General features: G+C 32.7%; 2 protein-coding genes across 3 annotated transcripts in view; both read right to left on the reverse strand.

The window, feature by feature from the left end:
• The window catches only part of SPDYA (speedy/RINGO cell cycle regulator family member A), a 17,121-nt gene extending 12,374 nt beyond the window's left edge, over positions 1-4,747 (reverse strand). Inside the window, exons 1-4 of the mRNA XM_039337048.1 lie at positions 4,611-4,747; positions 3,241-3,283; positions 1,584-1,836; positions 965-1,023 (exon numbers count right to left, since the gene is read on the reverse strand). Of these exons, the coding sequence (XP_039192982.1) occupies positions 965-1,023; positions 1,584-1,818 (294 nt within the window). The 5' untranslated portion in view covers positions 1,819-1,836; positions 3,241-3,283; positions 4,611-4,747. The remainder of the gene's footprint in view (positions 1-964; positions 1,024-1,583; positions 1,837-3,240; positions 3,284-4,610) is intronic.
• Positions 4,748-11,818: 7,071 nt separating this feature from the next.
• PPP1CB (protein phosphatase 1 catalytic subunit beta) overlaps positions 11,819-14,918 on the reverse strand; it is a 42,101-nt gene continuing 39,001 nt past the window's right edge. For both annotated transcript variants that reach the window (XM_039337051.1, XM_039337050.1), the window contains one exon: positions 11,819-14,764. In XM_039337051.1, coding sequence (XP_039192985.1) covers positions 14,660-14,764 — 105 coding nt within the window. In that variant the 3' untranslated portion in view covers positions 11,819-14,659. The remainder of the gene's footprint in view (positions 14,765-14,918) is intronic.

The raw sequence follows: 14,918 nt of genomic DNA on the forward strand, positions 1-14,918 counted from the left end.
AATATTAATGTTCCTTTTTTTCCTTTGGCCTAAAAATGACAAAATGGTCATTTGATAAAATCAACAGAAAAAAAAATATCAACCCAAAAAAAATATCATTATTTATAATTAATTGTCAAGCACAGAATGGTTTTAAAATTCAAGTAAATCACACCTCCCATTGGGTTTTTCACTCATATTCTGCCATAGAAACTTGTCTCATGTTTTCACTGTCTTAACTTCATTAATAAGACATAAAGCAGGGCCAGACATATTGCTGCTAACCAACAGATTAAGGATCAGTAATTTTCAGTTATAGTGGAAATTTAGAAAACAGAAAGTGATGTAAAACTGATATAGAGAAAAATGGGCTGCACTAAATTGCAGCTAATGGCCCTATGCTGCAGAGTAAAGTGCTGCTAATTACAAAATAGCCTTCACATAAATTGTTAGTATGCTATGCAGTGTGCCACTTTCTGCATAATCCTGTGATACTGTATTGGGCACCAATACCTACAGCCACTGCCCTCAAGTTATTTGTTGTTTTCTAAGCCCTAACAGAGTCATGTAGCAGAACTCAACTCTTTCAATAATATTTTATGAATTTATTCATTGCAGCATTTTAATATCAGTTAAAATTATTTTAATGCCTACAGCTGGGTTTTGAATAAATATTTTTTCACACCTTTAATGTCCAGTATGTACGTATTAAGAATTAGTTCCACATTCTCATTTATATCTCAATAAGAGTTTATGAATAAATTATTTTTATTTAGATTCATAAAATGTTGATTTGTATTATTAAAATGTTTATCTGTGGGAGTCAATCACTTCTAATCACAATATTTTAAATTTTATGTTATTTCAAACAATAATTGAATTATTAAGTTGAAATTAGCATGAAACTATAAGGTTTGATAGATGACAACAGAATATAAATCCTCTGATTTTTAAAGTTATACTGACTTAAAAGCAATAAGCCTACCTTGTCTGCAATTTTACAGCAACAGTCCATCCACAAGAAATCTTGTATCAAATCATCATCTGTAAAATAAGGCAGCGCTGACAAACTAATTATAATCTCTTTGAATCACCCTTTTAACAATAAAATTGTATTTTTTAATATATAATTTTTGATTTTGAGTATAAAGCCTCCAGCTATTTTGGGGAAAAAAGGATGTTGTCTCTAAAGATAATCAAAACCAAGGGGGAAAATGGTATGAATGCAAAACAGTAACTTCTGTATAATATATAAATTTATGAGCCTTATCTAATTTCTAACTTTGACCTGTATGAAGGCCGAAGAAACAGTCATTACTATCATTGAATTCTGTAAGAACAGGAGATTTTTATTTATATTTTGGTTCCCATGAGGATAAAATCCTAATGTTTTTGTTTAAGTTTAGGTTTCTGAGTTACCTCTCATGTACATACAATCAGTTTGTATATTTTATTGAAATATGAAATATTACATATCTGTTTGCATATAAGTCTGTATAAATGACCTGATAGCATGTAAGTATGTATAAAACTATATACTATATGCATATGTGCATGTGTATACATAGATATAAAATTCTATTAGTGAATACAAAAAAACCTACCAAATAGTTTAAAGAAAGCTGTCATTTCCTGACGCTGAATAATTAGACATGAACCTTTTGACTGTTTTGGCTTAATATTATGATTAATGTTTTTCCCAAAGGTCTCCCGGCAGTCTTTAAATTTAGGGCGCTTAAGGGCAAGTGTCTTTTTTTGCTGATATGATTTAGATTCATTTGGCTTTAAATGAATGGTAATAGTGGGAGGTGTTCGATAGTAACTCTGGTTATGTTTCATTTTCCTCAATGAAATTACCTGTTAAAATAAAAATAATTTCTTGGTTAAAATTAAAGTTCTAGAAAGGATATAATGAAAAATATACTACGCATACATGTTATATCTTTATTCATATACTATGAGTAAATGTTATATCTTTTCCATATTTTTGCTACATAAAGTACAATATAATTGAATTTTATATATACATTGTATTGGTCTCATTTCTGCAAGTTACCACAGTATTTCATATTTTAAAACGTTACTACATATAAAAAGTCATTGAGTAACTTAAGCTAATTGTATTGATCAAATCAACAGTTATTAATTGGCATAATTATAAGTTTGGACAATGGATGACACCACTAATATTATCAATGCTATCTTGATATATGCTAATTTGCAATTCAATTACCTATTCTAAATTAAAAACAAAATTACCCATGTTCTTGGTGGTGGTAAGTCTATATGATTATATTTTTGGACAAAATGCATAATCATTGTAAATCATTCAAATAAGAACAAATTTTACAAGATGAAATTTAAATTTTAATAATGCATAATTTTTATGTCCTTATGTAGGTTGTTACTGACATGAAAAAAGTGAGCAAGCCAACTAACTTTGTTGTCTATATGCGTTTCCTCTCCTAATTTTACCCAATTTAATTTCCCTGGACAGCTCAGGACTGCAGTTTTCAGAATTCCCACTCAATATATTTGGGCAACACCATACTGGGAAAGAACTTTGCCCTGCACTTTCTACAAATCTTTTTTTAAAACTAAGATTAAATATAGATTATAAAGCATATGTGTTGTCTTAAAAACTGTTAATTTAAATATAAATACTGATTTCAATATACCCATAAGGAAAATTTAATAACTGTAACATCAATTTAATAAGAAATAGTAATTATTATATAGGCTACACCGGCATGAATAATAAACCAAAAGCAACACATGTTCTCTGTCAACTTATTTTCTGTTACAATGGCTACAAATCTTTTAAATTTTCAATGTCATCCAGACTCATACCAAAAAGTGTAACTTTGATTCTCGTAACTCAGAATGTTGTTTGCTTTAAATCTGGATGACAAAATAAGCCTAAGACTGAGAAGCAGAACTTCAGAGCCAAATACCATAAAAAAGAAAAAACCCAACAAACAAATAACAGGCAGCATGACTGTTTGTTAACTGTTCTGTTTTTTGGCATATTATATTATGGGAATACAGCCATATGTATTTAAAGAACATGATTAATAATTAAAGACTAAACTCTTGTCTTTATGACAAGAAAAGCCTAGATTCATAGTATGTAATACTACTAATTCTGTTCCTGAATTACTTCCTTATGGCTTAATTTCTAAGAAGACATATGAAAATGATAAGTATTTAGGAATATTTTATCTAGATTCAAATGAATTCACACCATGGTGTCTTGCTTACCTCATTTCCTGCCAATAGAATTGAACCACTAGGTAACTGAAAGCTGCAGAATATAAACATGAAAAATAGATGTTTCTTATCCAGTAAAAAATATAAATTTTTCTTTACATACTCTCTCTCTCTCTCTCTCTCTCTCTCTCTCTCTCTCTCTCTCTCTCTCTCTCTTCTTTTTGCTAATTTGAGGTCTTTCATACTGGAGTAAACTTTTCTGTACCTTGATTTCAGAATAGAGAACAGGTAACTTCCCTGACATCTTGTAGAATTAAAAGTACTGGGAATTGTAGTTTACTAATTTTCTAAAAGATGGTTCTCTAAAAGACGGTGTTAACATTAATTTTAAAAAATTAGAAGGTTGGCACAAGCAAAAAGATAGCAAGAAGGCTATCAACATATTTAATCAATATTAAAATGATATTACTAAGTCAGAAATGCACTCTCCAAAGTAAAACCTTGCCTTTATTGCAGAATACTTATTTGTTCTATTCCAACTAAACCCCAGAAGCATGAAACAAGACAATCTCAGTGAGTATTTGTTTTATTCATCATCTTTTTAGCTCCATTGCCTTTTGAACCCTTTAGCAATAAAAAAGTGTGAGGAGAGTGCATTTGCATGGAATCTATCATGCAAATACACTATAAAGTAATGTATTATTATAGGATTAATAAAAAAATGAATCTTAGCCTGTACCATTTTTATGACTGCTGATTTGAAAACGCCACTTGGAAAAAGAATTCAGCTGTAGCTATTGTTTGCCTTTTCAAATGTGTTTCAGAGTGTTGGGGTTAGTAACTGGTTATTTTTTTAAAAAAAAAAACTGATGAAACTGTAATATGTATTAACTTGTATCTTTCAAGATTGTGAGGGCCTCTGTGGATGCAGCTTGCTGCTTCTTGATATTCTTTGTTCCCAAATGCATAGATTATTTCAAAAAATGGCTTAACACACATAGGCACAGGCACTAATCTGTGTAAGTATTTAGTATTACTTATAAGTAATGACAGCCTAGAATTTCCCCTACCTGAAACATCTTAAGGAGATTAAAATAACAAGCTCTCCCTAATATTTTAAAGAGAAAAATATTCTCTTTGTATCTAGTATTCACCCTGTAGAAAATAGGAGTGCTAAAAGAGGCAGAAATAATTTCATAATTTTTCCTTGCTAAAAATACACATTAAAATGGCGGCCTTCCCAAAATAATAAAGATATTTGTCACAGTAAAGGGCTTGAAATGGTCAAATTAGGCCTGTGTTATGTTTGTTTTAATTTGTTTTTCCTCCAGAGTGTCTTTGTGCCAAAGACTAATGAAGATTCATATTTAGCAGCATCTAGTTATTAAGAAAACAGGAAACTTCCTCCATGCTATGTTTACCTCAGGCTTAAATGCCCTACATGGGAAAGGGAAAACAGGATGGGTCACTGCCTTCTTCAGCCAATCAAAATCTCCTCAGACTGACTTCTTCTTTCACTGTAGAGCACAATGTCTTCTGGGGAGGAGCTATTAACACCTTTTCCCCATTAAATTTCCATCCAATCAGAACCCAGGCATATATATTGGCATAATTCTCAACCAATTGAAACAGAAGGAATTCATCAATCCACACTAAGAATGGCTTAGTTTTAAGAAAGTGGGTCAAAGCAGAACATAATCAGAATATTAAATAATGAGCTAAAACAGACCTTGTTTCTAGGATGGATGAGAGAAGGTAAAAATTATTTCCCAGTTTTAGGTCTTCACTTAGGTGGTGAAAGTGTGCTAATGTGTGATAATACTAATTAATAACCATTAAATATGGGTAGCAAACATTTTTGTATATTGGAATCACTATGCTTGAATTCCAGTCTTAGAAAAGTAGGCCAGAAGAATTAATGCTATTAAGTAGCTTAGCCAAAACAGGTTTCTATGAGACAATAATTCCTTTTAATAACAAGAGACATATTCTTCTCGGGATCTTTGCCTAATGGCAATGCCAGGATCAGATATTCAATTTCTTTTAAAGAGCCAGGGGGCCACAATGTTTTAGATTAATTGGAGAATTAACTGGAGTGCGGTAGGATGGGGAACTATCTAATATAAATGGATCAGCCGTTCCTTTTTGGTCACTCAAAGCTCTGCATTGTTCTTATCCTCATTCAAATTGACATTTATCACTTTCCAGAATAATGTTGAGTCTTTAGAATCTATGGTGTTAGGCAAGAATGCCAAAGAGACATTTGATATAATGTCTTCTTGTGTTTTTATATACAATTTTCTTCCTAGGAAATTGCATAATTACTCGTGGGGCACAAATTCCTATCCAGGCAAGGTGCTGTTCTACATCCCATATCAAACCAACAGCTATGTTATTGGTGAACTGAACTTTAGTTAGAGGTGTCCTGCCTTAATTCTGTATTTTCAACATACTATTATCTTCAAAGCCAATATATTGGAATCTGTGGAATAACACTTGTGTTTTAAAATGTTCCTATTATGGCAGTAGGGATACACACCTAGTCAATTATTGTTCTATTTGTTGTTAGTTCCCCATTAGGATGGATAAGCTACGTATAGATCACTGTCTTAGTTGTCATTTATTATATTTGGTCCTCTTGTAGTTTACAAAACTAGAAGGACATGTCTCATTTATAACTATACATTTAATATTAGTTTGATTTAATCCAGGTTACAGGTCTTATGTTTGTTTCCCTTCTTTTACATTTGCCATTGTATGAATAATTGATGTCTCTTTTTCAGAGCTTTTAAGGAGGGGAGGGCATGAAGTTATAGATGATGGTGTTACCTGTTTATTAATCAATTCTTCTCCTAATCAGCATCATTTTAACTATGATAGGATTTTGTTCCATGGGGGTAAATCATTAAAGGTATTTATAATTTCTATTTCTTCAAGTAAGAAATATGCAAAATCTAAGGAAGCCATTTTTTCTTGAAAAGTACATAACAGATTAAGAACCATCATCACACTTATGGAGAATAGTAGTCTTACCCAATATAATTTTGGTCACTAAAATGACTCTACCCAAATTTATGTCTCATCCCAAAATAAGTATTTTCTATGAATTTATTTTCATAATTGGCTGAACAGCAGGGGGCAGCAGACATCCGCTGCCAAAATCAAACTGTTAATTCTGCTTCTTACAGAATCAGATTGCAAATACTATACAGAAATTAAGTTTCTAAATATTGTGAGGTCATTTCCATTTGGTATGGTGCAGTGCATGAAACTGGCACTGTGACTTGTAAATCATGTAAATCATTGTATCTAAATGTTACATAAGAACCAAATTCAATACTAATTTTTATTTATATATTGTCTATCAGGATTCTTGTTATGATTTACATTTAGAAATTAATTCCCAGAAACTTTGCTGGACAGCCTCTAAACAATTTGGGAGGCAGTTATTTTTTAATTTAAGAGAAACAAGGAAGGTCAAAAATAGTTACATATGACTTGCTTTTTGCATTATGGGCTTTGGCAAATGTGCTTTATTCTGATGGTTTATATACTGAATTAAAGCACTGTGGATTTGATTTAGTGCAGTGTATGAAACTGGCCACTGTGATTTGTAAATCACAGGTTATATCTTAAAGTTATATAAGAACCAAGTCAATACTTAAGAGAAACAATAACTAAACTTTATCAATTGCTGATGCCAGTCCAATCCAATGCAAATAGAAGTAGAATTTCAATAGGAACAAGTAGGAACAAGCTTTTATTCTAAAAGTTTATTACTGTAACTATGCAATAATGTACAGAAGTTTACTTCATGGGGGAAAAATGACAAGTCTTGGAAAAGAATGAAAATATAGAAACAATCCCAATGCCAAAGATATAAGACTCCAAGATATATAATACCAAGACCATGTATTTTCTACATATAATACATGACTATGAAAACAAGAGTGGAAAAAGAGAAAAAAATCATCAGAAAAGCTGGGGGGGGGGGAATCAATGCCTTTGCCTGGTGGTGGTGAAGACTGTTGAGAATGCCTTGAACAGCAAGAAGAACAAATAATTCAATATTCCTTGAAATAAAACCAGAGAGCACATGGGAAACACTAATAAAAATTAACACCAAAGTTTGTGTATTTTAGATACCTAATGTGGAAATAGAGAGTTTCTGGAGAAGATTCTTCTTGGAAAAACAAAAATAAAAGCAAAAGAGACCAGCAGAAAACTACACAGTTTGGTATTGTTTTCCTCTTATCCTTGGCCTGTTCCTTGCATTACACTTATGCGATGTTTTCTCCTCAAAAGAATTTAATGAAAACTACTGGCATTGTAACCTTTCACAGTCTTTAATCTTTCCACCAAATACTTCTTAATGTAATTTTTTTTAAAAGGAAATAATAGTCCTTTATTATTGTTGTTCTTTGACAAATTTAAATTATTTCTGTAGATGTCTGTCCCTTTCCAAGAAATAACCCTGTCAAATTTCAAATGAGTCCATGAGGGAGGGCTGTGGACTCATAATAATATTTCATAATATAAAATGAAGAAATGGTAGGGATTACATCAACTTTTTATTATTTTTGCAAAAGTTCAGATAGATTACTTAAGTAACTTTGGGAAAAAGAAGGCTTCATATCTGAGAGGGAAAAAAGTTGTTTCCCCCTCTTCTCCTCATCCATAGATATGAGGGCAATTCAGAAATAAATCTCTGTTTGGTTATCAATGACAGATACTCGCACATACAGAAGTTTTGTTATACACATTAGAAAACTACATTACCTTACTTTTTGACATAATCGCCATTCAAATTGAGGCACTTGTCATAACGTCTTAGTAGCAGTCGCTCAGCGCCAACTCTGGACTATAGGGGGGGTTGATCAAAAACACCCCAAAAGAACTGCTTCGAAAGTTCTTGGGTGTGTCTAGTGGTGTGCGGGCGAGCATTATCATGAACCAACACCACACCGGAAATCAGCATGCCCTAAGGCTTATTATGGATGGCTCGTCTGAGTTTTCGTAATGTTTCACAGTAGACTTCTGAATTGATGGTCGAACTATGCTCCATGAACTTCACTAGCAGTACACCTTTGGCATCTTCACATTTGGTGGAATTTTCTATGACACCACTTCCGGTGTAGTGTTGGTGTAGTTTTCTAATGTGTATAATAAAAGTTCTGTATCTGTGTCTGTCATTGATAACTAAATGGAGGTTTATTTCCTAACAGCCCTTGTATTTTGGCAATTCATACAAAAGTTATATTCACCACCAATTTTTATGACAAAAATATGGACCTGGGAATAATAATTAACACAAACACTTAATTTTTTTTTATGTTGTCACTGATCAGTTGAATATCCAGCATTTTTCAAGAAAGCATCCAATGTTAATCTCATCCCAGATCCCATAGATCAGTTCTGCCCCAGGAAGACAGAATTACACAGGATGAAAAACTGGCACTTCCTTGCAATATATTGGTTCACCATCTTTGAGCACAGGGATTGATGAGTTCTGGTAAATCCATTTAAAGTGGTTAGAAATTAAAGCTGCATGTCCATTTTTGTTTGGACATTTCAAATCTTTCTAAAACTGCTGGATTTTAGATTCTGAATTCAGCTAAATTTGATGCACATTTCTAATTATTTTATTTGGGGAAAAAACATGGTTAGGATCAAGAAAAGCAGGGTTACTTGGGTATACTGCTACATTTCACTGAAGTCAGGGACTTAATAGACTATGTCAACTCAGCTTCTTCCTGCTTCTGTACAATGCTCTTGATAAAATTATCCATTAGTCGCTCTCATTTGACCCAAATAAAGCATGCTGGGTTGCAAGGCAATCATTTTTCTAATCACAACCCAGCAGAAAACTGCTTGAGACATGAATAGATTTCCAACAGAAATAGTCCATAAATTTAAGTTGATATTTAAATAACACAGCAGCACTGAATTCTCAGCAGGCAGAAAGTTACTTTTTAGTATGACCAATATAGTATATAAAAGACTATTATCACATGTATGGGTTATTCTTTTTTGAATTTATCTTCTTTCAACCAACCAAATTTAAAAAAACATTAAATATGTGTACCCCCTTAATGCATGCAATTTACAATAGACACTATGTGGCAAGCATGAGATTTCATGAAATTTCATTATCTGTTCATTTTTGATTTCTTTTTATTGGCCTATTATACATTTATTTAATCTGGAATTCAAATATGTGCAATAATATAGGACCTAATGGTTTGACTCCTAATTTTATGGTCAGGATCCAAATAATTGTTGGTTATGTCTGCATAAGCATAAAAATTTTTGATTATTATTCCAGTGCATCATCAGGTACTTGATCAAAGGAAAACTGTAATGTCTGTAATGCCAGAAGTGGAAGACAATGACATATAATCAATCCATCTAAATCAGACATGTCAAACTCATGTCACGTGACGTTGCACAACGTATCGGAGCTTTTTCGCTATTGCCGGCAATGGGGTGGGCGCGGCTCCAGTATGATGAAACCGGCCCACGGGCCGGCAGTTTGTCACCCCTGATCTAAATGATAAATACACCCAACAGCTGCTGATTTTGCTCATTAGGATGAGAGGAAAAGATATATTTCACCACCACGGTGATTTTTTTTTCAGCTGGAATCTTCCCAGAATTTTGTTTGATAACTCATGCTAAGAATACCTGTTTAGGTATACTTAACATTTATTTCTAGTTTCACTGAAGAAATTAATAAATTAAATAATCCAGTATACCCTTTCTGCCTGTTGTGAAACAAATTAGAAAAAAAAATTAGCAGTAAGTCAATAACACGCAGATTTTTAAAAAGCAATGTTACTTGGTGCTGACAAGTTATACAAAAGTGCTATAAAATGTTAAAATCTATATTTTATATGTTGCATTTATTTGTGTATTCTGTTTCCTATTATACTTTTATTTTGCTGAAAGGTTTTTAGTAATAAGAAACAATAACTTGGCTCACTTTAAATCAGGGTTTGAATAATCCACAATTGGCTGAATTTATATTTAATGAGAACAGTCATGGCTTGTATTACATAGTAAGGGTACTTCATTCCTCTCAAAAGCTTTAAATTACACATGATGGATGAACCTAATCTATATATTCCACTATGGCTTTAAAACATGGTAGGAAAACCAGGCAGGACATGGTTTCTAAAGTTAAATGTTTTTACTAGCTGTGGTCATATTTTTGTATGAACAAGCAGATGAAAAAGCAGGGGACAGGCTAAATACACTCTTGTCTCAGGAAGTTAACAGAAGGGAAGAAAACTTAAAATGTAGTTGCCAACATTTTGAGTAGCTCTCCAGCTGCTTCTTCCATACTGATGTCCTGGGGGATTCTTTTTTCAATATTTCCTTTCCTTTTCCCATCTCATGTTTTTAACTCTGAGCAGCTTACAATTAATTACATTTTTCCAGTTACTGGTCTAATCTGGTCCTTTTTTATATGTATTTTCTCCACCTAAAATACAAAATGAATACTACCTATGTAAGTAAACTTAACACAAATCAAGCAGTCTCTCAAATATGCATATTTGAAACTGGTAACTTGTGCATAGTATCTTCCAAATTAAGAAGTAACAATATTAATGGCTTAACAGATTTTACTTAATTTCACAATTTTAATTTTCACTCCACATTTGTAAATATGGGTATTGGCAATCCCAACAAATCTGTATTTGCGGGGGTGAAGGAAATGTCAGACAAGATGTGAGAAGTCTACCAGACTTGCAAAAAAGTCATAGAATCATGGGGTTAAATGAGACTTTGGATGTCTTCAAGTCCTGGCAGGAAATGTCATATCATCATAGCTTCATCAGTAGAGCAACAAAAAATGTTTATGTCCATTCCCTAATACATTTGTGGGCAAGTGCAAAATAAAATTCTGCAACAGAGAAATGAATCTGATTGTTCGTATCTACACAACATGAACCCATGTTCAAGGACAGAAAGCCTTGTATTTTATTTTCCAAAGTATTTGGTTAATTACAGAATCAGATATTAGACTAGAACTACTATAAGTATTGCAAACAAAATTCCTCCATTCTTTTGTTTCTACATAAGATGGGTATCTACAAAATAACTTAGGATTTCTTAAATCTATAATGTGTATGTATTTTAATATTTCTATGACGTTTCTATCTGCAGGGGAGGGTCACTTGTACATTTCATGTACTTTTGCACACCCAAGACAGTGCACTATTTGTGTGCTTCCATGTTTCTTAAATGTTTAGCTGCATATTAGAAGAAAAAATGTTTCCACACAGAGCAGATGCTGGCTTTTTAATTGTCTAAGCTTGTCTCTACAACATTGACCACTATGAAATATGGATATTGTCTCCTCTATTCTTCAAGAGCCTGTTCTAGACATTTCCCCAAATTCAGCAGATATAAAGCTATGCCAATCCTTCCAGTGAAGCAAGCGGGACCAAGTGAAGAACTTAACTGGATTCTACCTATGACTTTGCCTTTGGGATTAACATAGCTAGTGGCATTTAAAGGTGTTCTTCCTTTCCGAGACATCATGTCTGCAATGGATTTAACAGCAGATACATCTTGAGACAATGTGTAATGCGTTAACATGCAAATAAGAAACATGAATACAGAATCAAGAGGTTTAGTTGTATTTATTCCTAAAACTCAATATTCCTCCAAGTTGGCTGGACACAACCAGCTTGGATATGATATTTTGCATCCACAAGATGGGTTTTAAACAATGTCCATTCACACATGTGGAAAAAAGTCATTTATACAGTTTGTTCAAAAACTATCCTGTGAATTACTTTCATATCAGAATCTAGCAGTCCATCCACATTGCACAAGATTGTCTTTAAGCAAATTGCTTATGACAGTTTGATGGAGCAATGGCAGGAAAGAAAACTCCACACAGTAAGTAGAAGTTACTTAAAAATAAATCTGTGGAAAAACGCTACTAGAAAGTGACACCAACTTTACAGAAAGATTGCAGAAAAAGGAACTGTGTTTCTTTTACACAAGCAGCGAATGAAAAGGCAGGTGGGAAGACAGACAATAAAATAATATTTAAAATCATGCTTAATACATTACAATTTCCGTTCTGGTTATGCAGAAAGGATATGCACCCATGGCCAAAGTATTTTTTAAGGAACTGCAAATGACACATTACTGATCTTTAAAATGAACCTATGGTATGTCAGAACTTATATATCAAAGGGGATTTCGTATTAATGGACCAATTCTAAGGACTGAACATGATCAGCCCCTTAAATGCTTGCAATAAATTATTCTTCCAGAAATGCTGTTTGTAAGAAAAAGATAGTAAGTAGTGATTTTAGTAATTATATCATTTGTTGCAGATATTAGAATTGTGCTGTTACCAGATATCAAGAAATGACAAGAGAGATATCAGTTACAGGATATTGATAAATAAAAAGTCACTGTCTTTCTATAAGGTTTTACATGCTTAAATAGGCAATGATGTAACAGTATTTTTCAAAAGAATGTTAAACTCAGCTGTAGAAATTGTTGATTTAAAACACTTAAATAAGGGTGCACCTGTAAAAAATAATTTGTTTTACCAACAGCTATGTAAGTATTTGCTTCCACTTTTTCAATTCCTCATGTGGTTATTGGCATGAATTTCTCATACAGCTAATGACTCAAGGAGTTCACCTTTCTGCAGTCAGATGAGAACTTTTTATTCACTGTGCTGGATAACTACAACTGAAAATTAGTTATTGTTTTAGAAGTGACATTTGTTCAGCTACTTGGCACTGCACCATTATTACTAAGTTCTGTGATTTTAAAACAAGAAAATTAAGTTTTTAAATACCCTTATTGAATATTTATATTAGTATCAACCTTTTACCCACATAGCAATTAATGAATGCCATCAAGAGCTAATGAATTTAAAAAAGGATTGGAATAAACAGTCAGACTTCAAATGAATTAAACAATTTTACTAAATGAAAAAAACTACATTTAATGTGTTTAAAACAAAATGGAATTAGAAAAGAGGCTTAAATTTAAAGATCTTTACTTAGCAGAAATCACTTGCATAATACGTGCTATTTATAAAATGCAAGTTTCAAATTGTCAGTATAACATTTGCAAAAGCAAAATTAAAGTTTTACATTTATTGTTGCACACAGAATGGTACAAACTGTAACCTTACTTCTTAAATCTTACAAGTTTGACAGTGTCCAATAAAGTTTATAATCCTATTCAACAAAATCTTTGCCTTTCAATTTTTATTCTCTTACAAACTTTACACATGACCTTTACACTTATCAATATGAATCCTTAAAAAAGCAGGAAAAGAAAAACTGCATCAACTCTTGATCATGTACAGAAATTATTGCTACTATACATACACTACAAAGCAGAAATCTCTACGTGAATATGAATTTTGATTATGAAAATCCAGAAGATATCATTCTTTGTGACATAAGCCTTACAAGCATGTAGATATATTAGACAGTTCAACCACCATTAGCCTTAGTTACCCTACTGCTTATTTATCAATATACATTTAAATAAACCCTCCTGGAGTGTGGGCAGGGAACAAAAGGGAAGAGAAATAGCACTTCCAAGGCCTGTCAGAGAAGGATCTTCATGTCTTCTGAGAAATGCAGAATGCATTTTAATGCTAGTATGGCATTATCAGGAAGCTAAGCATGCTGAAAAATGTTTCATGCTAATAAAATCTAATGCGAGATATTCCATGACCAACAAATAATACAATTTTTGACCTATTTTAGTTGAATGAAGTGCTGTTGAGAGTATAACGCTAGCTTAAAATGGTGCAGTGCACTAAGTGGCAGACTAAGATAAAAAGTAACAAATTTTGTTTCATGAAAAACACTGATTTCTAGTCTCTTTGGAAAAGGAAAATTACTGTAGGAAATAGTTTAGCTTGGTTTGTCTTTAATCACCAGACTCCTATTAGAGGGGCAAATACTTAAGTCAGCAAGATTACTGGAAGGAAAGAACAGCAACAGCTGGCTCTTCAAATCCCTTCCACAGTTCATTTTTAGCCAGGGAACATTACTAAGATACCTTGCCATCATTCTAGCTACAAAATAGAAATAAAAGCAGTCAAGCAACAGTAAGACCACATTACACAAATGAAACATCATGCTCTCATCTGATTTAACTATTACATTAAGCTTAAACTGGGATGTTGGTCAACTTTAAAACTGACATGTATGCAACCAAAATAATTTGTTTAGATCTGATTTACTTTATGTTGATTACTGGAACTTGGTGTATACTTATTACAATACAGTGTTGCACATCTGTCAACTAGAAAATATTAAGGATCCTTTACCCGTCTCTTTAAGTTAAAGATGTGACATCATAAAGGTTGTCAAATGGCTGGATGGTTTTACTGTGCACACTTATTATATATACTGTATATATGGAGTTTTGTCCTTTACAGATCTGATTATTTTCTACTGTGTTCCTTTCTTCACCTCTTCTTCGGTGGATTAGCTGTGCGAGGTGGAGTGACTGGACGTCCAGAGTTCAGTCCACCATACTGGTACTTTGCTTTCTTTTCAGAAGGTTTCAGAATCTTAAGAGAAAAGAGTTCAGTCTTTTTGAGCTGGGAAAAATTTTGCATGTCAAAAAAGCATTTTATGTCACTATAAAATGGCTGCCAACCTTCACTTAGGGAAACTGAAAAGAACAGAAACTTGGCCAAATCACAAATCCATAGCAAAGAGGAC

The sequence above is a fragment of the Crotalus tigris genome, unplaced genomic scaffold, assembly GCF_016545835.1.
Source record: "Crotalus tigris isolate CLP2741 ecotype Arizona unplaced genomic scaffold, ASM1654583v1 scf7180000017668.6805642782:7212621, whole genome shotgun sequence".
Lineage (NCBI taxonomy): Eukaryota > Metazoa > Chordata > Lepidosauria > Squamata > Viperidae > Crotalus > Crotalus tigris.